Raw genomic sequence first — 26,421 nt, 5'->3', positions numbered from 1 at the left:
TTTATGAGCTACTCTCCCACAACTGACTTTTTAAAAATGTTTTAAGAAAATCTTTTAAAGAAAAACTATTTTTACATGTTTGTACCTTTGACCACATGTGTTATGCAATCTACATTCTGGCTCACTCACTCGTAGATGCCCAATTTACAGACATTTATGGGTGATCTCAGTATGGGGAACTTTAAAGTACACCGTTCCATTCAGCTGATCTGGAAAGCTCTACTTTGTGGTCCGGTATAGGCAGGATATATCGGAGTTCATAGCAATGTACATGTGGAAGGGGGCATTCAGACCACTGAGTCCAGCCTCCCACTCTTGCTCCCACCCCTGCTCAGTGCAGGAATCCAAATAAAAAATCGTTGATAGATCCAGTCCTGCTTGAACACATCCAGGGATATGGGGCTCACCACCAATCCTGATTAATGTTCTTACTGTTAGATTTTTTCCTAATGATCAATTAAATCTTTAATATTCAATGCAGAATATAACTGTTATTTCTTATGACATATTAATGCAGTCCCAAAATACACATTTTGAGACTGCATCAATACTGCTTACACACACACACACACACACACACACACAGACTAATTTATATATGATTTGTATGCTCAGTTAAAATTCTAAGATTCATTCACACACACTACTACCAGGCACACTCATCCTACAACTGTGCATTTGATTTCTTTCTTCCAAGTAAGTAATTTCACATCTCTATTAAATTCAATTTTAATTGAGTTGGCAGCACAATATCCAAATATGAATTCAGCTCTGTCCTTGCCAGCCAAACCTGAATTCCAAGGTGTTCAAGAAGTACAGTCAACAAAATATTTCCAGAACAGATTCACAAGATCATGTTTCCCTGCCCAAATTCATGCTGGCTTGCAATGAAATATCAGTTCAGACTCCATTTGGTCCTTTTACAAGTTGGAAATCAATAAAAACCCTTCCATTAACTGCATTAACTAATAATTTTATTACAATTGCTGTCTGCACTGGTTGAGCTGTATAGCCTCTTTTTTTTTAGTTTGAAAGAAGGTGACACATTCAATCAATATATGAGCAAGGAACAGATGTTTACATCAGCTAGTCCTGACCTGACCTATATCTCTTGTGTGCCATTTACCCTGTTTCTCAATCCATACACATGCATCATTAACTTTTGCAAGAAGAAAGTATTTTTTCCTAATACCTGACATCTTCCTTCTTATAAGTATATCCAACAAAGAAGCAGATAGCAGGCACACAGGACACTAATTAGCCTGATTATGCTCCCAATTTCCATATTGATTCAATGTGAGAACATCTTTGCTGAAAATGGCTTCAATTTATTCCATATAAATACAATTCACATCAGGCACTCTTAACTTTTCAGTGAAAAACAAGGTCCTTGAACAATGGCAATAAAGAACTAGGCATACAATGTTTTTAAAAAGAGATCGCTTTTTCAAATGTCTGCTATATATTTCCACGTACAAATTGATTCCACTATATTCCCTTTTCCAATACTTATTTTTCTTCAATATTTTTTTTAAAATTCTGTGCAGAACTGCTTTTTAAGTAGGCACCGCCCCTGTTCTAAAGATAAGAACACTGAAGATGGAGTCTTACATTTATAGTTTTACAGTATTTTCCTTGCTCAAGAACATCAATTTCCATGCAAAAGATATCATAAATATCTATGTGATACTATTTTCCAATTCTGTGTAATATTAGTGGACAAATATTAAACGTTTTGCACTTCTGCTGCAAAATCAATATTCTTAGATTAACATGGCATTTTCAAGGACAGGAACTGAGAGGGGAAACCCAGCTGTGCACTATAGGTTGGTCTAGGGATTCAGTGTTGGACCCAGACTACACAGACTCAGATTCTAGTCAACTCTTTACCATGGAAGCTCACTGGACGATTTGAGGCAAGTTACTCTCTCTCAGGTCAACATACCTCACATGGTGGTTGTGGGAATAAAACGAGGGATATACTGTACACGTAACACCTAAGTACCTGGAATGTACCATATGTGTATAGTATTTAAGCAGCAGTGCCTGAACTATCTAGATCAGCTTTCCCCAACCCACTCTAGTGCCTTTATCCTTCAGCAGTGCCATTTGGGAATTCCAGGAGTTTAAGCCATATCATATCTAGAAAACACCAAGCTGGACCAAGATGATGTAGATCTTATCTACTGTAGTTTTACCAACAGAGCATATAGGAGATAGCTTCAACATGAGATAGAATCATGGATCTGACTTCTGGAACATGGACCTGAACTTCAAAGTGGCATCTCAGAAGGGTCTGACTGATACAGTAAGGGTCAGAGTTACAACTCTTGCAGCTAGCTAAACATTATCCCGATACTTGATGCTGATTCCTGAATGTCTGTGTGATGAGTAACCAGCAGACTGTTCCATCTTTGCTGGGATGCCAGAGGGCAATATCATATCAGTTCATCTTCTACCCTGATGGGCAGGATTTCCAAGCAGCAGCAGCTCCATGTGCCAACTTTCAGACTGTATGCAAATGTCAAATAATTCCAAATGGGATATCAGCAACATTTGGTTGTGGGCTGGTCTTCTGGACTGAGCTTTATAGATTCGGTTAGGTAGTTTTCAATTATCCCTTTATACTAAGAGAAAAATACAAAACAATATGAATATAAATCTAAAATTTAAATCTCAAGAACTCTTTTGCTGGATAAGACCAGGTATTTACCCAGCCAAGCATTTGAAAACTGTTTAGTCAGAGAACTCCCCTGACAAATAGACATGTGGGGAATGACAGATGAGGGTTTTATCGTGCAACTGCCTGGCTACGTTCATGGAATTTATAAAGTGTCAAAAAATGTTTTTTAATTTACAGCCTCCATTTTGGCTCTAATGATGCTTTTTTTCTTTTTCCTATTACAGGGAGAGTTAAAAAAAAAAGAAAGAAAGCTGGCTACCCAATGCCTTTTAGTTGATAGTGTTAAGAGCCCTCTGATTGGAAATAGCTTTATTCGCTCCTCATTATTTGTCATTTGAATTAATGTATTAATGTATGTAAAAATGTATTAATATCCATACATTTTTCTGAAATATAGGACCACCAAAATTAAGATTTCTTTCTCAATTTAAAGCTCTTTCTTAAATGCTTAAGCAAGTTTGAAGGCCAGGCACTTTTTACTGCTTGGAGGAAGGCAAAGCACTCAGTGTGATCAAAGTTACATGTTTAAAAACGAATAAAACTTCCAATACCATCACCTGTATTTTAGGAGAGTCCAAGAACAATGTAAGCACAAGGCAAAAAGCTATGTAGTGTTTAATATAGTACAAAATTATTAGTTGCAGGAAAAGGAAAAGGTGGCACTTTTTTCACATTTTTGGCAATGGTTCAGAGACACTTTCTCGCCTGAAACAAAGCATCAAAGCCTTCCTACTCACTGCACCTTTCTGTTATAGATTTTGCTTTTATAAAATCCACTGATCTGAAGCAGTCTGCTCCATGTGCCTCCTCAAAGAAAAAGCTGAGCACCAGACTGTGGAAGGGAAAGCCTTGCATTCTATAGCAATGTGAGCAAATAGCAACACCTTGTGGTCAAACAGAGTTTTCTCATCCATCATGTTTCATTAGACAAAACAGATTGCTTTTATTGGGCCATGAGAAAAAAAAGGAAGCTAAAATCCACAATTGGACAATATCTTCATTAAGATCACTGAGATGCCATAAAGAAATCCAAGCTTTCATGTTTGATAGAACTTTTGACAGGGCCAGCTAGTACAAAAAATACAAAATAGGGGAAGCAATGTACTGTACAAACTTTAGGCCAACTTAAAATTAATCTTAGCTTTTATGCCCTCCCTTAGCTCATGATTTACATGGCGGTCTCCCTAATTTTACCCTCATTACAATAATCCTGGCAGATATGGCTTCTCTTTTGTAAGTTGTAGCATTCTCAGATGTGCCTATTGCTATACCTTGATTTCTATTAGAATCAGGCACTACAGAAAAAGGAGACTAAACCATACAGTACTTGGCTTAGATCTTGCAGGGACAACAGTGCAGAAGATCTACTAAAAATCTTGTAATAAAAATGACTTTTTCCAATTTGGGGCGCTCCTAAGCCACTAGCTACTTCAGTCAGTTGGGAGTTGTAATCCAATGTATCTGGAGAACTTCCGGTTGAGAGGACTAATCAAAGCCAATACATCACTTCCTTTTGAGGTCACTTAAACCATCACAAAAGAGTGCTATTTGCTTCACATATTCCATCATCATGAGAATGTGTCTATGCTTGGGAATACACACACGGAATAGGAGAAAAATATTTTCCCCCCATTTTAAAATGAAACTCAGACATCAGGGTTTCTTTGTTTTATTTTTATTGTCTCAGTTTGGAATTAATAAATAAGACATAAACCTGAGCCCTGCTCAGCTTCTTCTATGAGGCTAGGACTGGCCAGTTGCTAATGTATTTATGTGGGGGCAGGAGAGAGAAGGGGTTTCCACTAAAAATCAAAATGCAGAGTTCTCCAGAGGTTGATCATAGAGGAATACCTTTAAGGTAAGTACAGCAGATTGATTGATTGATTGATTGATTGATTGATTGATTGATTATGTGCCATTGTTACTGACTCTTAGAGACCATAATCAGATCTTTTCCATGACGATCTGTCCCTAACCTGGTCTTACCACAACATACACTTCCTTGCTATTTTTTAAAGTGTTTTTACATTGTTCTTTGGGTTTACTGGAGCCTCTAACGATAGCTATATCGATTGTTAGATACCTGAAAGCATTAATACTCCATATCAAGATGGGTAAGGAAAATCAATATGAACTTGTTGAAAGCAGGCCAAACAAGCTTTGCAAATGCCTGGCTTCCAAACATGTCTACCTCTGCTGGAAATAAAGCAAAGATCACTTTTTCCCATCACTTCTCAATGTTCTGTCATATGCTGTATGGCCACTTCTCAATGTTCTGCCATTAAAAGGGCAACACCATACAATATGAACAGTCAATACAATATTATTGCCAATAAAGACTGCAAGTGGGACAAGCTCTTTTTTTTAGCATAAGTAATGAAATACACAATTACAGCAATGGTTGAGATTCTCAAATACCAAATCTTAAAGGAGTACTTAGGATTTAGATTTAAATCCAGTTTTTAAAAGAATAAAAATGGCCTAATTCCAGACTTGCATTACAGATGTTCATCCTCTACTCTTGGATGGCATTTGCCAAAAGATGAGGGTCCATCAGTCTTCCCTTTCTGAACCTCTTCCATTGTTTTTAATGATTTCCAGAGGTTTGTTGGAAGAAAGCACATTAGAGCTTTAAATATTGATATGGCATATACTTTGGAAGATTATAGTCTACTTTGGATGACCTGTTATTCTGAATTGAAGGCATGTCTTTGCTGTACAAAAGAGAACAGATTTTCTATTTCTTATAAGCAATATGCTACTTACTCTTGATAGTGCTTGCCTTGTCAGAGTCTCAAAAGCCTGCACAACGTTAATATCATTCTTGGCACTAACTTCAAAATACGCAATATCCTTCTCCTTGCACCAGGATGAAGCCACCTCTTTGGACACCTAAAAATAACAGGAATTTGATTAGCTGGTCTAAATATAATATCCACATGGGAAGTTGTTTTTCAAGAGTGAATGAAATGAATGCAATGAAAGTGCTGTTTATATTTTTCATCCCCAAATAATGGAACGAGAGCTACCTTTAGCTGCACTGGGAAAGCTTTATGTAGTGGCCAAATGAATATATTCTTGGAAGCATCAGAGATATGAACACATATTCTTGTTTTGCTTGGTGAAGATAAGCTGATGGGCAAGGTATACATGGTGCGATCAGTATCCAAAAGAATTGTTACAAAGTTTTGTTTTGCTTCCTTAGAATGCAAGTCTCAATCAAGTAGAAGGGCAATTTTCGTTTAAACATTAGGAACAGTTTCTTAAAAACAGTTGTATGTAAGTAAGTTCAGACTTATGAAGAAGAGATTTTTTACCGAAGGACTTAAGCAAGGGCTGGGTAGCCACCCACCGAAGATGCTCAACTGCCACATTTCTTGCACTGTGCAGGGTCTGGACTCAGCAGTCAACAAGATCCTATCAATTTTGAGTCAGTATCTGGCATAAGGTGTGCACAGGAATGCAGGTCTTGTGCACAAATACAGTTTAGTTCCAATATTCAACAGCTGAAGATGGGAAAGGTCTATAATATGAAGTATGGTAATGAAATGAACTCATGGATCTTCATACTTGGATAACTATATACAGTGCATTAGCTTTAGGAGTTATCTGGATCCCAGTGCTTACAGGAAGGGATTTATAGAGCATACACACACACACACACACACCATTCAATAGCCACTGTTAACCTGAAGGATCCTTATTCCGAGTCAATAAGCAAACCAGTCCCTAAGTAGCTACAGGTTTCCACTGACACTTCATTTTTCATTTTAGAAAGGTAGTCAAGTGAAATCTGTGTAACAAGTTAGGGAGTGCAGAACCCATAGGAAATGCTAGATAACTTAAGAGAGACAGAGTTCTCTAGGACCAAGAATTCTTCTCTCAGACCCTGACTGGCAGACTTTCCAGATATATAGAGAGCTCTATACCCAGCTTCTACCCCCATTTCTACTTCCACCTCTTACTTGTCGATCCTTCAGATCAATTTTATTTCCCAGCACAACCATTGGGAAGTCTTGCCCTGCAGTGTTGACCTTCTGAAGAAAATCTTCCCTCAAATCACCCAAGGACTCAAAAGAATCCATATCTGTGACATCGAAAGCCAGCATGCAGGCATCTGAACCTTTGTAGAATGTGGACACGATAGACCGGAATCGTTCCTGCCCTCCAGTGTCCCAAATCTAGAGGAGGAGGAACATACACGCATTAGTAGTTGCAGTATCAAAAACTTGACTGCCCTATAATCCCACTCATATTCGTATTTTATCTCTCTATCTACAGTTCCCAAGGAGCCTTTCTGCACTAACAGTGGCTGCAGCAACCATGGTAGCAAGGATAGGCAACCTCTGGATGTGGGGTGCACTTTTGGAAGTCTGAAAGCATGTGATAAGCATACTCACCACATGACTACCAGAACACAAAGTGACTGCTATAATGGGGAGGAACATTTTCCAAATCCCTATGTATCAGAATGCAAACTAGCCCTTGGAATGGAATTTACCATTCCAGTGGGGCTTCTGTGGGTCTCAAAGGCACTCCTATAAAATCCTATGGTACTGGAGGTGGATGCTTTGCTTTGCAATATGCCTCCTCCCTCCCTAATATTAAGCAAACAATACAGTCAAACAGGGAGCTGCCTGGGAGGCACACGGATTAACACAGTCAAAGCCACTCCCTCCCTTTCTTGATACTGAGGGAAAGTACTGAATAAGGAGCCATGCCCCAAACTTCAAGGAAGGAAAACAGAGTGTGAGTGAGGTGAGGAAGGTGACTCCTCAGAAGAAAACCAAAACAGCACTGGAACACCCAACACTTCGGGAGGTGACTGTGTGAAAAACAAAAAGTTCATTAACAAAGTCCCCATTTGAGTGAGAGATGCAATTATGAAGTGATATTCATGCTCTGAAGGAGTCTGACAGCTCCTTTCTCATGTAACAAATATTGTTAAAAGGCATTATGATTGTGTAAGCTGCAGTTCACTTTATCAGAGGCATAGCTATTAGACTCCTGACTTTCTGCCACCATAGACTAGCATGACTTTCTTCCTACAATGTCTTAAGCTCTGGTCTCCCTTGGAAGTTTACTGCCAACAGCAATATAAACATATGTAAGTACCTCACAATATCTGTCCTTTCATTACAGTGCATTTAACTGAGCTAAAAATATTTGGCTAACTGTGGGATAAGAGATCTGAGACATTAAAACATCTGTCACCTGCAATTTCAGTGGTGTGTGGTCCACTTCCATAACTTTGGACAAAATACTAGCTCCCAGGGTGGTGCGATAGTCTTCATAAAATGTCTTGTGAATATACTGGTGGAGAAGAGAAGTTTTTCCTACACTGGGGTGAAAGAAGAAGCACATGTACAAATTTCATTTCAGCAGGTCTGGACTGAACTCTTAAAGATTGCCCATTAATGTTCTATTTCACTTGAACTGATGAAATTAGCAAATCCTAATCAAAGACTTAACAATTATTGCCTATAATAAAATAAGCCTGTACAAGTGTTAGAACTATTTAGTTCGCCTTGATGCAATATACAGTAGTTGATCAGCACGGCCTTGTCTCAGCACCTGTATCCACTGCTTTTATAGTCTGTTCTGTAGACAAACATGAGATTATCTCCTAGCTATGTTCTTGTATAATTTGTAGAAGATGTGCCTTTCTTTGCATCGAATACAATGGTCTGGAAGTTTCACTCCATGTACTATCATTCATGTTGGTTTGTTTGATGATGATCTAGGACCTAGGATCTGCACAGCAAGTTTCAGATGTGCAACTTCTTCACCGGCTGTTGGTAAGTGAAAGTTTTCAGTATAACATATTTGACTGGCACTGGCCAGTCAAATATGTTATACTATGCCTAGAGTTGCCATTTTAATCACACATTCGGACTGCAGCCTGTTCTTGAATTTAGCAGGCTCTCTTTATGGCAATTTTTGTAAGGAGGCACTTTCTTATTTTGACCTAATTTTCCAGAACACCGTTTCGATTCTTTGGTTTGTCCCCTGATTTCTGCTTGTTGTGCTGTATGAACTTTCTTACACAACATCCGTTTAATATATTTACCCTGGCATATTCTAACTGCTTCATCTGCAAGCCAATGAATAGACAATGGAAGATCTCTGATCAATATACAAACATTTTGAAAGAAATGTAAACTTAAGATGAATACAGTAATTCTCATACTAGATCAGGGATTGCAAAGCCTGTTTTTTCCCTTGCAGCTTTCCCAGCCCCAGAAGAAAAATATGGAAGCTCAAAATGTTATATGGCAAATGGTAAAATGAGAGTTGGTATGGTACAGTGGTGAAGGTGCTGGACTCTGAATGGAGAGACCCAGGTTCTAGTCCATCCTCACCCACGGACGTTTGCTGGGTAACTTTGGGCCGGTCACTCTCTCAGCCCTCTCTCACAACAGAGTTGTTGTAGGGGAAAAAAATAGGAGGAAGAGCTACATACTAATAATATAATGTGATGATGATGTGCCAGCAAGTGTGTGGACTCTTAGTGACCATATAAATACATTTTCTCCAGGGAGGAATAATGTACAGTACTACTAATAAATATTTTTTATGTTTTTCCACTTATGTACCACTGCATCAATACACACTCACAGCAGTTTACAAAACAGTACAAAAATACCCATAATAGTTCATTGGGTGTGGGAATAACTCAAAATCCATTTCAAAATTGCAGTTTGATTCAATTTTTTATTTGGTTCAACTTTTAATATCCAAATCAATCAAAAGTGTGCCTGAGTGTATGAAATTTGAATGTCCATGTACATTGCATGTGTACACATGTATTGAACTGATGTAAAGCCATCCAGTTTCACTAAATGTACCAAATCAATCTGGAGAGTCAAATATTCATTTCGAAGAAGTGTTTCCATCAAATTAGTTTCAGATCAAATCTTCTAAGTGAATCTTTGTATAGCAAATAGTTGCAAGCATTGATATAAAATGCAATTGACAGAGCAATCCTATGGATTGTTTATTTGGAAGCAAATAGCATGTTCTATTTCTATTACATAAATATACTTATGATGTTTGCAATATAAGTGCATAATCCATTTCAAAATTCAAAAGCTTTAACATTCATGTATTATTTTGTCAATCAAATATATTACTGTAACTACGATTTTAAAAAGGAATAAACATTCTGCCTGCCTGCTTTGTTATTTATCTGGTTGATGTTCTAGCACATCGCTAACAAATTGCTAACTCAATTTGGCTATACTAGTAGCACAAGGTGGATAGCTATAGTGTGGTATTTCTGTTAAAATCAGAAAGTATAAATTCCATTTTCTTCTGGACTGACTGGCCATAAATCTGTGGTGAACTCAACTACGTACTTTGATCTTTTTTATAACAGGTCAAATACAATGGTCATATGTCATAGGATTTTTTTTCTAAACTAATATATCCAGATAGTGAATAAAAGTTTTTTTTTTTAAAGGAGCACCTTTATTGAATCACAAAAGCCATCTGTCACATCCACAATTTTGATTGACTGTATTTATGGGGGTTCTAAAAAAATTATTAGGTTTTATTGTAAAAAACTATCGTACATTTTATGATGAACTGTCAGATGCATTTCATATATCTATCACCAATCCCTTAAAAATGATTGCAGCAGTTAATGTATATTATCTTAGAGAGAATTCCAAGAACTGAAAAGTGAAATTCCATTTTCTAAGAGTAATGCACCATTTAATTATACCTTGTCGTGGTGCTGGAGCTTGAGCTCCTCAATGATGCCATGAGCTAAACCGTGAAGGGCCACCCAAGACAGGAAGGTCATGACAGTGAGGTCAGACTAAATGCGATCCCTGGGGAAGGTAATGGCAACCCACCCCAGTATTCTTGCCGTGAAAACTAAATGGATCAGTACAACCAGAGATATGTCGGTATACCATCGGAAGATGAGACCCCCCAGGTCGGAAGACGGTCAAAATGCTACTGGGGAGGAACAGAGGATGAGTTCAACTAGCCCCAGACGTGATGACGCAGCTAGCTCAAAGCCGAAAGGACGGCTAGCGGCTGACAGTGCTGGTGGTGAACGGCGAATCCGATGTTCTAAGGATCAACACACCATTGGAACCTGGAATGTCAGATCTATGAGCCAGGGCAAATTGGATGTGGTTATTGGTGAGCTGTCAAGATTAAAGATAGACATTTTGGGTGTCAGTGAACTGAAATGGACTGGAATGGGCCACTTCACATCAAATGACCACCAGATCTACTACTGTGGACAAGAGGACCACAGAAGAAATGGAGTAGCCTTCATAATTAATAGTAAAGTGGCTAAAGCAGTGCTTGGATACAATCCAAAAAACAACAGAATGATCTCAATTCAAATTCAGGGCAAGCCATCTAACATCACAGTGATCCAAATATACGCCCCAATCACAGATGCTGAAGAAGCTGAAGTAGAGCAGTTCTATGAGGATCTGCAGCACCTACTGGACAACACGCCTAAAAGAGACATTATTTTCATCACAGGAGACTGGAATGCTAAGGTGGGCAGTCAAATGACACCTGGAATTACAGGTAAGCATGGCCTGGGAGAACAAAATGAAGCAGGACATAGGCTGATAGAATTTTGCCAAGACAACTCACTCTGCATAACAAACACTCTCTTCCAGCAACCTAAGAGACGGCTTTATACATGGACTTCACCAGATGGACAACACTGAAATCGGATTGACTACATCCTTTGCAGTCAAAGGTGGCGGACATCTATACAGTAAAAACAAGACCTGGAGCTGACTGTAGTTCAGATCACGAACTTCTTATTGCACAATTTAGGATCAGACTAAAGAGATTAGGGAAGATCCACAGATCAGCTAGATATGAGCTCACTAATATTCCTAAGGAATATGCAGTGGAGGTGAAGAATCGATTGAAGGGACTGGACTTAGTAGATAGGGTCCCGGAAGAACTCTGGACAGAAGTTCACAACATTGTTCAGGAGGCGGCAACAAAATACATCCCAAAGAAAGAGAAAACCAAGAAGGCAAAATGGCTGTCTGCTGAGACACTAGAAGTAGCCCAAGAAAGAAGGAAAGCAAAAGGCAACAGTGATAGGGGGAGATATGCCCAATTAAATGCAAAATTCCAGAGGTTAGCTAGAAGAGATAAGGAATTATTTTTAAACAAGCAATGTGTGGAAGTGGAAGAAGACAATAGAATAGGAAGGACAAGAGACCTCTTCCAGAAAATTAGAAACATTGGAGGTAAATTCCAGGCAAAAATGGGTATGATCAAAAACAAAGATGGCAAGGACCTAACAGAAGAAGAAGAGATCAAGAAAAGGTGGCAAGAATATACAGAAGACCTGTATAGGAAGGATAACAATATCGGGGATAGCTTTGATGGTGTGGTCAGTGAGCTAGAGCCAGACATCCTGAAGAGTGAGGTTGAATGGGCCTTAAGAAGCATTGCTAATAAAAAGGCAGCAGGAGATGACGGCATCCCAGCTGAACTGTTCAAAATCTTGCAAGATTATGCTGTCAAGGTAACGCATGCTATATGCCAGCAAATTTGGAAAACACAAGAATGGCCATCAGATTGGAAAAAATCAACTTATATCCCCATACCAAAAAAGGGAAACACTAAAGAATGTTCAAACTATTGAACAGTGGCACTCATCTCACATGCCAGTAAGGTAATGCTCAAGATCTTGCAAGGTAGACTTCAGCAATTCATGAAGCGAGAATTGCCAGATGTACAAGCTGGGTTTAGAAAAGGCAGAGGAACTAGGGACCAAATTGCCAATATCCGCTGGATAATGGAAAAAGCCAGGGGTTTTCAGAAAAACATCTATTTCTGTTTTATTGACTATTCTAAAGCCTTTGACTGTGTGGACCATAACAAATTGTGGCAAGTTCTTAGCGGTATGGGGATACCAAGTCGTCTTGTCCGCCTCCTGAGAAATCTGTATAATGACCAAATAGCAACAGTGAGAACAGACCACAGAACAACGGACTGGTTTCAGATTGGGAAAGGAGTACGGCAGGGCTGTATACTCTCACCTTACCTATTCAACTTGTACGCAGAACACATCATGCGACATGCTGGGCTTGAGGAATCCAAGGCTGGAGTTAAAATCGCTGGAAGAAACATTAACCATCTCAGATATGCAGATGATACCACTTTGATGGCTGAAAGCGAAGAGGAACTGAGGAGCCTTATGATGAAGGTGAAAGAAGAAAGTGCAAAAGCTGGCTTGCAGCTAAACCTCAAAAAAACCAAGATTATGGCAACCAGCTTGATTGATAACTGGCAAATAGAGGGAGAAAATGTAGAAGCAGTGAAAGACTTTGTATTTCTAGGTGCGAAGATTACTGCAGATGCTGACTGCAGTCAGGAAATCAGAAGATGCTTAATCCTTGGGAGAAGAGCAATGACAAATCTCGATAAAATAGTTAAGAGCAGAGACATCACACTGACAACAAAGGTCTGCATAGTTAAAGCAATGGTGTTCCCTGTAGTAACATATGGCTGCCAGAGCTGGACCATAAGGAAGGCTGAGAGAAGGAAGATAGATGCTTTGGATCTGTGGTGTTGGAGGAAAATTCTGAGAGTGCCTTGGACTGCAAGAAGATCAAACCAGTCCATCCTCCAGGAAATAAAGCCAGACTGCTCACTTGAGGGAATGATATTAAAGGCAAAACTGAAATACTTTGGCCACATAATGAGAAGACAGGACACCCTGGAGAAGATGCTGATGTTAGGGAGAGTGGAGGGCAAAAGGAAGAGGGGCCGACCAAGGGCAAGGTGGAGGGATGATATTCTAGAGGTGACGGACTCGTCCCTGGGGGAGCTGGGGGTGTTGACGACCGACAGGAAGCTCTGGCGTGGGCTGGTCCATGAAGTCATGAAGAGTCAGAAGCGACTAAATGAATAAACAACAACATATATATATATATATAAAATTAAACACACACACACATTTTCCCCAAATATATGCTTATGATTCATCAATAATGAGGAACAAAGTGCTTATGAATGAGAATTATCTGGCAGATAGTCTATGGAGTCCTTAAACTCCACCTGCCTATACTTCTTTAAAGCTCATCCCATTGATACCTTCTCATTCACCTGAAGAAAAAAAAATTAGCCAAGACTCTAACAGAGAAATAATGGACACAGATTTGCTCCTGAACATTATGCAGCAGATTCAAGCCTGGAATTCCATGCTCTGCCATTCTGCTCACAAATGCCTGAAATTTAAAACCATCAAAGTTCCTCTTCTCCCACTTTACATCATTATTATTAACTTTACATCATTATCTACATGAATCTTTCATTTCATTTCACTTCTTTTCTCTCTTTCCAGTGTCAGAAAAAAATTACACCATTATTCTCAACAACTGATTTTAAACTTGTTAATTTAATCAAACTTGCAAGATTCTGTTATTACAGACAATCCCAATAAAAGTAGTTTTAGTCTTCCTGTGGAGTTGATTACTTGGTTTGGTTTACCTGGTGGAGCTGACATCAATCATGCAAGTTTGATTATGTAGTACCTCCTCCTCCTAGTAGGAATTAGGCAGGTGTCTGTCTGAGCAGCTTCTGAATATTATCTGCCTGCTGTGGACTTAAAATATATATTTATTTTATTTTATTTCTATAGCACCCCATCTCAGTGAGTGATTCTGGGCGGCTTACAACAATAAAAATATGTTTAACCCCTTGTTGCCCTAGCAATGGATTTTGCATATCTCTGTCAAAGTTGCCTCCCTTACTTTCTACGTTGCTCCACCAGATCTAGCAGAGAGGGCGTGCTCCAGATCCCCTCTATAAAGAATGTCATCTTGTTGGACCCAGGGGTCATGCTTTCTCTGAGGCAGTGCCTGCCCTGTGGAGATGCAGATGGCCCTGAATCTGTAACCTTTTGTAAGTCTCTGAAGACCTGCCTGTTTTGCCAGGCATTTGAGCCAAGAGGTTAGGTGAGCTCTGCTGTTGGCATGGTTTTCCAATTGCAGTATATTATTCCAATTGGGTGTCATGGGTTATTGTTTGTAACTGTTGGTTTTAATCTTTGTATGCCACCCAGGGTCACTGCTGTGAGATGGGCAGCCATCTAGATTACTTAAATAAATAAACAAAGCATCACTTTTGGGACAGCCAGTAGCCAGAGTCAGAATGGGACATCCCAGCTCAAATCAGTCACCAAACAGCTCTGTGACTTTCAGCCAGTCTCTGTTTTCTCTTTCTCTGTCTCCTTAACCTATCTCACAAACTTATTATGAGAATAAAATGGGGGATGGGGATGGGAGAGAAATGCATCTTTAGAAAAGATTTTAAAAATACGCTTACCCCAAAGCTCCAATGATAATGATTTTCAAATCCACTCTTTTACTTGAACTCATGAATGGGACCTGCAGTGTGGAGAGGAGGAGAGAAACTATTATTTTGTGTCTCAAGCCATCAAAATGACAGAAATCCACCCAGAAACATGCACAGCATAGCAGCAGCATGTAATCATCATTAGATCCCAAGCATCTCATGGTTTTACTTACGCAGTTGTTTTACCACAGAAAAAGCATGTTTGTTTTTGGATGAGACTCTTTAATAACCCTGCTCCCAAAGATTATGCTGTATAGGATTTAATGTCTGTTTTCACAAAGAATGGGCAGATAGATTTAGCAAGCCTGCTCACGTTTCCAGCAGTGTCAGAGGCAGGGTTGGGTTTAAATCCTGCCAGCTGGGAAGGGATAAAAAGAAAAAGAGGGAAGGAGGGAATTTCTTCTTCATACTCATTCCTGGACAGCAACTGAAATTTTTTGAGAAGGACTTCTCTGCTGGGAAGTCGTCCCCCCCCCCCCCAAAAGATCCTGGAGAATGTCCTCCTTGTAGCATAATGAGACAATTGCTACTTCAAGGCTTCAAACAAGAAGTGGGGTCAGAATGGGTGACCAGTCAATTAAACAAATTATGCAACATTTTCTTTCGGACCTCATTCAAGTATTATCCTTTACGATTCCATTCACCTTGTATTCACTGCCAGTGTCTGTGGCTGATTCTTAGCTCCTGCTGTTGTTAAATAGCCATCAATTGCTGTGTAGTCAATGTGTAATTGCTCCTTGTCTCAAGCTATTATATGTAGGGCATATGCGAATGTCTGTCATAGTATGTTTCCCCATTTATATATCATGCAAAAAGTTTTTTATAATCACAATAAGGAGGATGATAAATTGAATGTCTTATTTGATTTCTGCTAATAAATAAAATGGCCTATAGCTGGTGACGTACTTATTGAATGAGGAGGAACAAACAGCAGGAGACTAAGCTGCTGATCTGGAGCAGGATCCCATCACAGACCAGCTCCTCCCCAACCCTGTTCAGCCACAGTAATGTCCAGCTTGTGATCCACCTTCCCAGGTGATCCACCTTCTCACCATAAGAGGCATGCAGCAAATTATAATAATAATAGCAGCAGCAGCAGCAGCTAAATTCGGCTTGAACTGGAGAATCTGTTTTGCTGATTGTACTGTTCTGCTTATAGTGGCTTATGTTGTTTGCATTCATTTTTATTATATATATGTTTTAATTGCACTGAAAACTTGAGTATTAAGTAAAGCCAGTAAGTAAAGCCATTAAGTAGAGCCAGTTTGGTCTAGTGGTTAAGGCAACAGGCTAGAAACCAGGAGACTGAGAGTTCTAGTCCTGCCTTAGGCATGAAAGCTGGCTGGGAGACCTTGGGCCAGTCACTCTCTCTCAGCCCAACTCAACTCACAGGGTGGTGGTTGTGGGGAAAATAGGAGGAGGAAGGAGTATTAGGTATGCTCACAGCCTTGAGTTATTTATACAAATAATAAAGGTGGGATAAAAATTAATTAAATAAATAGGAAAATGTGTATACAAATAATAAAATGCTTTTATAACTTTGATCCCACCTGCCTTTCCTGCAAATAATCCTCACATTTATGCTGTAGTTTCTGCAGCAGTGAAAGGCGAAAGAACATGGGGCACCTTCTATATAGAGCTGACAAGGAGGTGATTGTCACTCAGAGGGCTCTAAACAAGCCTACCAGTGATGCTGCTACATGATGGAGATAGCACCACACATCGTCTTTTAGCCAAGGCTTTCTCCATGGATATATTACTTCTTCTGTAATAAAAAAATACCCTCTTGTCTCCTTGGGCTTGACTTTCTGTTGGTTTGCCCTCATCCAAAGTTCAGTATTCTGTAGCCCTAATAAAGAGCATCCTTCTTTAGAAGTCCCTGTGGGTACTTAAGTGTTTTTTATCTAATAACATAGTTTGGAGAGTATAGCTTGTTTTGGATATGCATATCAGAGTTGCAATCCAATGCATCAAAATACAGCATGTGCAAGTATCTGAATGGAGTTATACACTCTACATTCCCATGATTGCTCCAACTGTGACTGATAAGCATTATTATTATTATTATTGTTTCAAATTTGTATGCCACCCATCTCCCAACCACTCTGGGCCACATTATTAGGGAATAATAATAAATCATATTATATATAATATCTCATTAATCAGAATTTTAAGGTTAAATTCTTAGGGTATTCAGACATAGTATCAAACTATAGTTACTGTCAGCTAAAAGTAGAAGATTCTAATCTTATTCACAAAGGCAGGGGAAAAGAAAAAAAATGAGCTCAAGGCTGCAGTTGTTCTCATTCTCATCATGGCAGACTATGGTTTGTGGTCACATCTTGGCTAAGTTTATGTGGATTAATTTTGGGGGTATCCTTGATACATATGTAGCATATTTTTTATTATTACTGATAAATCTCAAGCTACAATTTCGGGGTGGGTCAGTGGGTCTTGATTTGGCACGCAGAGTAAATTTCTCTACTACACTAGACGCATCCAAATGTTTCCCTCTGGCCTGCTGTATTTCTCAGATATTTTCAAAATATATGTCTTTGCATCATTGTGGAATTGCTCAAATGCCACAGTGATCCTGCTCCCTTCTATTCAATATCAAATTTTCACAGTAAAGATCTAAAAAGCCAATACAATGAGAACGTGCCCGTTGCGGCTGAACACCATCTCCAGTGTAAAATCTGCCTTTTGGTTGGCTTTTAAAAAATGAAATATTCTGTATTCTGTATACTTCCCTTCTGTGTGGTGGCTTATAAGTGGTGGGGAAGTGCTGAGTATGGTGACTGCTGTGTCATCAGTTCTTGTTTACATGAGAATTTATGGGGGAGACACTGGCTGGCAGTAACCTTGTATCCTGTGGAATACGTCATCAGCCCTAAGACTGCTGACAGCTAAGAATAGCATTCTTATTATCTGTTTATTTGTATGCAGATTATCTATCTATCTATCTATCTATCTATCTATCTATCTATCTATCTATCTATCTATCTTCTACCTACCTACCTACCTACCTGCTATACAGCTCATAGATCTACAGTACAAAGGACCACGAGAAATTTATATATATAGACATATAGAAAAAAAAAATAGCTTGATCACAGATCATTACCAGCTAGAGCTACAGCCCCATCTTCCTGATCCGGATAGAAATGGATCAAGCTCTTCCAAGACTCACAGCCAGATTTCTACAGAAGAGTTCTGTGGGACTAGATAGGAATGCAGTAACGAGTAACACTGCTGCACAGGATACACAGTGACTGATTTTAAGTAAAGTTGTCTTATTATATTATGCTAGAATAAACACCATGTAAAATGAATGACACCAGAGGAACACAAGACCACAAGTAGCATACTTCCAGATCTCACAGTGAAACTTGCCTTCCAAATGAACAGCTGACTTATTCATGCACAATTTTGAAAGAAGTAAGATACATGAATAATGAGTGTGCAGGAAAACATTTTTGCTACTATGTAATTATGCAAACATTTTCCATTCCCATCACTGCCCAGCAAAGCTAAAAGTCAAGCAAGTAAGCAATCAGCATTGCTGCTCAGACTTCACCTACCATCTTTCTTATACATCTGATGATGATATCCTGGTCATTTATTGGGTGGGTAGTGGTTTCAACAATGTTCTCATAAGACACAGCACTAACTTATCTTTGGGGTTTTCATAGGACTAACTTGTTTAAATCCAAAAGGCATCAATCAACTTTGTTCCTATTCCTCATAAAGGCCAGCTCTAGATTGCCATCTCTATTTAAAGCAAAACTATTACACTTTTCAAAGTTGTATGACAAGCACAAGGTTTTCCTTTCCACATGAAATCTGTCACCTCCCACATGATCTACTATAATTTATCCTGCAACCAAGCAACCACACACAAGCAAATTAAATGAATGTACATTCTTTCCCTGTTTATAACTCCATCCATTGCCCCTGAACCTGAATTTTAGACCATAAGCACTAATGGTACCATATAAATAACAATAAAAATAAATGAAGATACAATATTGAGGGAAGTTTCACTTACTAACCTAATTTATTCATTATGCAAGTTTCAGGTGAAAAGAATCCAGGCCAAGGGGAAAAAAATAGCATTACAAGCTATGGAAAGCATATTTAGCTTGGATTAATATTCCCAATGGTTCAAATGGTGCAAACTAAACAAAATTAAAGAGTCAGGGCTTTTAAATATGCAGCACAATGAGAAAAAATTAGTTATGCAGCAGATATAATTGAACAGGCTGGATATCCATATGTTTATTCATTTTATTATCTCCTTGTATATGGCTATATAAGTCAGGTTTAAAACTTAAGCAATGACTAGTGATATATTTTATTAACCTGCTTGGCTTTTTGCAAGATTTCCCCAATGTATGCCTTAAACAGAGGTCCCCAAACTCTTCAGCTCATCAACCCCTTCATGAAGTTTTAGATTGTTCATCAACCCCCAAACATTTATTATATGAAAATAATTTAATAAATACTACTTCAACTAATAGTACTATGAATAACAACAACAACAACAACAGAGACAACTCAAGGCTGCTCTCACCAGCAGCTGACCATCCAACCCCGGGTTATGCTGTCTTGCCACTAGCCACCTCACCTTCAAGATTAGGGACTGGCATGGAGCTCTACAGAAACCCCAAAAGATTAATTGACCCCAATTGACCTTCCATCATTTATCAACCACCTATTTGACCCCCAGCCATTTATCAACCCCTTGGATGGTCCCATCGACCCTTGAGGGTCAATACTGATCACTTTGGGGAACCCTGCCTTAAAGGAACAGTTTTTTTTAATAATCTATAACATTTATAAAAATAATCCCATGCATATTATAGGGAAGTAAACTCCTCTAAATTAATTAAGATTTATTTTGAAGTAAAAATACACAGTGAAAAGGTGCAGTCATTGTCTTATGTAATACAAATCAGACAGGAATGTGCTGATGGATACCCTAAACTCATCTATAAACCTCTTAGAAGCCAGTGGATATAATAACTTCATCATAGTCCATGCAGTTCTTTTGAGTTTGGTCACATTTCAAACTGAGCCTCATTCATTTCTGGATAATTCACAACCAAGTTAAAAACAGTGTGTGAATATGCTATTAAAGGGCCTTGGACAAAGATATCAATGAAATGAGCAAATAATAAACGAACTCAAAATCTGGGGGCACCTGGAGATTGGGCTACTCAGTTCTGTGCTGTTTCTAGCTTTAAAGGGTCTTATCACCACCTTTTTGGAAGGGAACCACACAGTGACCCTGATCTGACAATGACACTAGACAAACAACAGCAACCACCTCTTTCCCTATGATATTGCCTACTATCATGTCTTTTAGATAACTATTGAAGACTTCACCCAGGTCTGCCCAGGGTAAATATTATGGATGAAATTCCCTCCTTTTTTAATGAATATTTTACATAAACTGTTTTTAATGTATTATGTTTTAATAATTTTAACTGTTATCTGTATATTACTTTGAGATGATTATGTAGAAACTATGTAGTATTGTGGTTAAAGTGCTGGAATTGAACTAAGGAGAATGAGGATCAGGTCCTCAGTTGACCACAGAGTTCACTGGTGACTCTGGGCCGGTCATTCTCTGTCATCCTAATCTACCTCATCAACTGATTCTTGAGGGGGTAAAATGAGGGGATGCTCCTTGGTGCACTGCTTTGAGCTCCTAGAGAAAGCACAAGATAAAATCCCAAACAAACAAACGAATTCTAATACATATTATTTGGTTACTGATTGCACTGTAGCCAAGTACCGTTTTGCTATACCTTTTCTAACACTGTTCCTTCTTTGTTTTTCATGTCCTCTTTGTGTGTGTGTGTGTGTGTATACGTACACTCAACCCTGACCACTTTAGAATGTGTAGACTCCATCTCCCAGAATTCCCCAGCCAGTATGCACATCTTAAAGTTGCCAAGGTTGAGAAACACTGGTTTAGCATGACATCTGAAAGCAGTCATTGTCAGAAGCCTCTTGTGAACTGAAGGAAGTTGCTATCTGGGCACGCTAACTTCTATGGTTATCAAATGCTTAGTCAACATTCTTAAGTTCAGTTCCCCAAAGGCTATTTAATTAACACAATTCAAGTTTTAGAACAATTAGTTTAATTATTGGCATTTGTCTGGATGATCATATTTCTTGGACATGAAACATTTACCACCCTTGAACTTAAGCAAATCCTAGAAAAAATTCATTAAAACACATGACAACCAGAGGAAGAACTATAATCTTCTCTCTGAATCTTTTCTAAAGTGACATATTTTTAAATAATGACATTAGAATTTTGTGCAATGCACTCCTACAAAAACTTGTACAAATTTCTTGTGTATTGACATGCCAGGAAGAATGGCACCTGCTGCATTTAGATATTACAGGAAGAAAGTTTCTGTGACGGAAAGAACCTGCCTTCCCTGTCCACCTCTGTCCACAAGATGGGGAGATCCTTGCTGAAATCCCCTGAGATCAATATTCCCAGCTATCAGTAAATAGATTTACTGATTTCATTTGTGTCTGTACACAGAAAAGAGACACCATAGTATTTCTCGCCAACCAGCATTCTATCCAGAGCTCTACTTTTTTTTGCTATGTGCATGAAAGAAAGAGGAGTGAGACATTTCTGTGTCCTGATTCCTGTACAATAGAAATGAATTTTATTTAAAACTATTTTAACCTATATTTAAGGGTATAAATCCTCTCAAGGCAACTTACAAAACAAACTACACCTAACATATATGTATAAAATGGATATAACCCATCTCAAGATACACAGTGAAGTGTAGAAGGAAGACAATCTACCTTATAAATATCAAGGTGGATTCCATTCTCCCCGGCTTATTTTGTTTCAAGACAAGTTGCTTCTTTGCCTGCCTTGCATATAGGCAGATGTACAAAGCAGTAGAGAAGCGGCTGAAGAGAAGTTATGAAAAAGCTCTGATTTGGTAAGTAAAAACATTACTTTATTGATCTGCTTCAATAGGGTGATTTGACTGAATTTTCTTCAATCAAATCACCCTGTAAAAGCTTAGCACAGACCTAACATATAACATAAATAATAAATACAATATTGATCAAAGCTGAATACAGTATAATAAATCAATTTCAAATACTAATATCCAATAAATAAACATAGGTAATATGTATTCATATTTTAACTATATGAATAATTTAATAGTTAACTAAGAAAGTCTCAGCAATCTGGCCAGAAGAAAAGCAGAACTGGGAGAATCTATCAGATTCAATTTTACTGTGCTTCTAATTTTCTGGGCCAGTTCCAATTTTCAGACATCTTCAAGGGTTACCTCACATAACATGTATTACAATAATCCAGCTTTCAGGTTACCATTTTATGAATCACCAAACTCAGCCTGTCTCTTTCATGTAAGGACACATCTGATTTCTCAGCTCAAACTTGTCACAGATTTGTGGTTGTCCAGCATTGATGTTACATGTGTATCCTTGCCACTAATGTTAAGTGGTTGTCCAGTGTCATTCTTGGATCCCAAAGGATACCAGACTGTGAATATGCTCCTTAATAGAGAATGCAACCTCACCAGAAGGTCTGGATATCTCCATGGAATCAGTAACAATTCTACCCTGTTTGAATTCAGCTTTGGCTAACTATTTTCCCATATCCACAGCCTGGACACATGGAGACTCTGAAAACATCCAACCACGGAAGTACATGAAAGAAGTATAGCTGAGTATCACCATACTGATGATAGCTCCAACCCTGTGGATTATTATTCCCAGTGGAATACAGATGTTAAATTACATGAGAGGCCTGCAGAACCGCCCAGAAAATTTCCCAAGGTGGTCTGATAGCACCCAGAGAAACAGCTGGGAAATACCACAAAGCAGAGCCTTCAACTCCTTGAACACTGCAACAAGATCTTGCCATGAGGCCTAGGAGTGCCTACAGGATTCTACTCCTTTATCTTTTTCTCAGTGATGATCTCATCAGTTAGGGTGACCAAGGCCATTTACATACCAAATCCAGGCTTGAACTGCTCTGGAAAGGAGCAAGATAAGCACTTTCACCTAAGAACTCCCAATAACTGGATTTCCTGGATTAGACTCAGCAGTAAATCATAAACCTCCTGACACTTCATGGTTTAGCTCAATGCCTTGGGTTGACTTGGCAGAAAACTCAGGCATGGCTTAGCAAGATTAGAATCTTTATTGCAGACACAAATGAAACCATATACAACAGTTGATTGCCCATGACAAACAGAAGATATAAGTAACTTTTACACTCTCAGTGGTTTAAACTTGTGGCTTCTTTTTTCTACCCTTCTGAATTAATGGATACTAGCCGGGGCACTTGATGACTTTCAAGTGGGGCAGATATATCTTTACACAATGGCATATCTCTGGCCTAGGAACTACTTATATCACCCATTATACTGCAGCTATAGCTCTATCACCTTCTCTACCAGCTTGGCTAAATATGGAACGCAGGATACAAGATGCTGGTTGTCACAACTAGTTTGGTCTGAATATGACTTCTAAAGCAAGGACCTCATCACCACCTCCTTTAATTACTTGAGTGACCATTGGTCATCACTTTGAAGGCAAAAGCCAAACTGGGGAGGCATCTAACATGCACTTCTTCAGGAGGTAAAAAAACTATTTCGGAGGAATGTTATTAGATAGTGCAGTATAGTAGTAGTGCCCAAAGAGACATCAAGTCCAGTACGATCCAAATAATCTTGTCTATGAAGAACTGCCCAAACTGATAACAGTGCAATTCAGATACCCACTTTACATATGGTACAGATTTCTGCAAGCAAGCTTCCCCACTGTATTCTTTGTGCATCTTCCCCTAATGTGTGCAAATTGTGTGCATTTAAAATGTTATCACCAAAATTCAGAAAAATGCTGATTCGCTGGCAAATGTATAAACTATATTTCATTGGCTCAGGAAGAGCAAACTGAAAAACAAAATACAAACCAAATCAAGTCCCTTCCTCCCACATTGCTATTTGACAGCCTTTTGCAATCAGAGGCTTCAGGGGGCAGCTGCATAATAAAGCTGGCATTAATGCTGTAGCAGGCAGTCTCAGGTTATACCTTGGGCAATTCTTTTTTTACAGCTGAAACATGCTCTGCTTTATATTATGGGCTTTTCTTATATTTCTATTCATATTCAACCTTCCTGTACTGCTTGCATTTCTCTGAGCTACAGGTTTGGTATCCTACACAACTCATTTCACTTTCTTAACTGCTATGGTCTGTGCATCAGGGCAGAAGGCTTATTGTTCAGTTTTATCAGGAGGCAGGCTGGCATGCAAAAACCAAACTGCAGCTTGGTTGCCAGTTTTGTCTTTAGCAATCCTGCTTCCAATTTTTTCACAGCCATCCCAAACTGAAGCTGCAGCCCTAGCATGATCTACCTGGACTAAACCATCACAAAAGTTTAAGTTGCTTATAGTACTGTACAAGCTTGTAGGTGTCTACTTGCACTGGAAGTCTCTGAAATCAAGTGAACTGGCTGATCTGGAAGACGGTTCAATACGCTTAAGGATTTTCCTCTGAACTCAAACAGGACTTCGCATAAAGCTGTACAGAATTGTGTCATAAGCAAGCTAAACGTTTTCCAACTACTTGTCTCTATTTGCTAAGTGGGCCAATATCCATGCAGGGCCCAGGCAGAGATCTAGGCCTACTAAGCCACTCACAAAACACAAAGGAAAAGGCGCCAGGCCTACTCTAAGCAGAGAACCAGATGAGATCATTCAAATTTCTTTTCTAGCTTTTTTTTCCCTAGCGTGTTTCTCCAAAGCTGTCCCTGTTAGACATGGCTCCAAAGAGGGAACGGCCCAACCCATTCTAATTCAAGCCACCCTTTAGTGAATCATAACAGATTTCCCTTTCCCTTAGACGTCCGGTTTCAAAATGAGTGCTTATATTATGCCGGTGGCTTCAGAAATTTCTTTTTTCCCCCTCGGCCTAACTCTGTATCTTGTTATCTTTCTGCCAAAACCCAGTGAAGAAGCTGAAGAAGAGAAACCTACTCTTTTCCACCCTCACCCTTCCATTTCTTGGACATTTCAGCCTTCCCAGTCCCGCGTTCCTTCAAATGTTCCGGAGGACGTGCCGAGCATGTCAGTTGGGTCCAAGAACCTGTAGCGGACCACCCCCGGGAAGGCCGCCTCCAGACGGAAAAGGCTGCTGATGCACCCCTCTACAGCCGCGCTCAGAGAATTTAAAAGCTACCTTTCGCTGCCACGCCGGGACACCTCGCGTTGCGCCAGATGTCCAGGTGTGATTTGGATGCTGAAGCTCAAAGCCGATGTGCCTCGGCCCCTGTCGGCTCGGCTGCCACCTCCTCTGCTGCGACGTCTTCCGTCACATCTAACCCACTGGCACAGGCTACACTTGGCTCAAGGAGAGCAAGCCATAAAGTTATTTACTGGCGTTGCTCCTGCTGGATTTGGAGTTTGTCTGCCAGCTTATGCAAAAAGGCCGACCGCCCGGGAAAGTTCGGAACTGTGCCTCTGAGTCCTTCGCTGCTGAAGGCGATCGGAAAGAACCGAACCTCAACAAGGAGCGAAAGTCGAGCGAAAGTTCGGAGCTGGATCTCCCCGCCCGGCGGCAACTCCAAACACGCCCTTTCTCCTGTTGAGTTCCTCGTTTCTCCCAGCTTACAGAGTGGGAAGACGGCTCAAAAGACCGCCCATCGATGACGTCGCGCAGCGAGGGTTGAGGGAGTCCAGCGTGCAGATTTTTGTGGTGGGCAAAGCGAAGAGGAAGTGAAACTGGCAAGTTGGTCGCAACCTTGTTTACGCCGACCTCGCCGGGAATTAATTGCTTGGGAAATATGATTAGGAACTCTGGTGCTGGAAAGTAGCATTGTCCCCTCAGCGAATAACCTGGCCCGCAAGGCTGCAACTCTCATGACACCAGAGCCGAAGCAAAGCCCGATTTCTGGGCCTTGGCTGCTGGGCGGGCTGGGAATTTCACTGTCGACTGTCGCGCTTTCGCCAGCTGCATTTCGGATTTTCCTTAAATCGAGGAGGCCGCCGGAAGAGAGTTGGCGGTGCTGTTCCAAATTCTTCAAGAACTCCCCATGCGAATTATATGCCCTTGGTCAGCATTTGCTGCTGGAGGTGCCAGATTTAATTTCCAGATAAATGCCGGGAGCCAACCCCATCCAGAGGCAGCCTTACCCTCCAATCCCAAACCCTCGGTTTTCCATCTTTAGGAGCAACTATGTGCCTGCATGACTTGCTTACTCCTGATGAACTTTCCAGGGTTAATTTAATGCAGATTCCTGGGATCTCTGGAACACAACCACAACCTAGCCATGCTGGGTTAAAACAAAGTTTCTACTT

At 39.7% G+C, this 26,421-nt stretch overlaps 1 protein-coding gene across 4 annotated transcripts; it reads right to left on the bottom strand.

The window, feature by feature from the left end:
* Positions 1 to 713: 713 nt before the first annotated feature.
* RAB7B (RAB7B, member RAS oncogene family) lies at positions 714 to 25,758 on the bottom strand. 4 transcript variants are annotated; one of them, XM_063297489.1, is made up of 7 exons: positions 25,501 to 25,758; positions 20,693 to 20,756; positions 15,014 to 15,075; positions 7,898 to 8,024; positions 6,649 to 6,864; positions 5,450 to 5,575; positions 714 to 2,627 (listed from the first exon to the last, which is right to left on the bottom strand). In XM_063297489.1, exons 3-7 carry the CDS (start codon positions 15,064 to 15,066, stop codon positions 2,547 to 2,549), a joined length of 603 nt encoding a protein of 200 aa, XP_063153559.1. In that variant the 5' UTR covers positions 15,067 to 15,075; positions 20,693 to 20,756; positions 25,501 to 25,758; the 3' UTR covers positions 714 to 2,546. The 4 variants fall into 4 exon arrangements, with proteins under 4 accessions (XP_063153559.1, XP_063153560.1, XP_063153561.1 ...); XM_063297490.1 differs by lacking the exon at positions 25,501 to 25,758 and adding an exon at positions 25,304 to 25,487; XM_063297491.1 differs by lacking the exons at positions 20,693 to 20,756; positions 25,501 to 25,758 and adding an exon at positions 25,304 to 25,487.
* Between the last annotated feature and the right edge of the window lie 663 nt (positions 25,759 to 26,421).

This window comes from Candoia aspera, chromosome 3 (genome assembly GCF_035149785.1).
Source record: "Candoia aspera isolate rCanAsp1 chromosome 3, rCanAsp1.hap2, whole genome shotgun sequence".
NCBI classification, from domain to species: Eukaryota; Metazoa; Chordata; class Lepidosauria; order Squamata; family Boidae; genus Candoia; species Candoia aspera.
The sequence above is the reverse complement of the archived record's forward strand: the minus strand, read 5'-3'. Positions and strand labels throughout refer to the sequence as shown.

Coding starts and splice junctions, on each gene's coding strand:
- RAB7B (XM_063297489.1), bottom strand. CDS start 15,066: ATGAGTTCAAGTAAAAGAGTGGATTTGAAAATCATTATCATTGGAGCT. Junction 8,025..15,013: donor ATTATCATTGGAGCTTTGGG/GTAAGCGTATTT, acceptor CTTTCACCCCAG/TGTAGGAAAAACTTCTCTTC. Junction 2,628..5,449: donor CAAGGCAAGCACTATCAAGA/GTAAGTAGCATA, acceptor TTTTTCTCTTAG/TATAAAGGGATAATTGAAAA.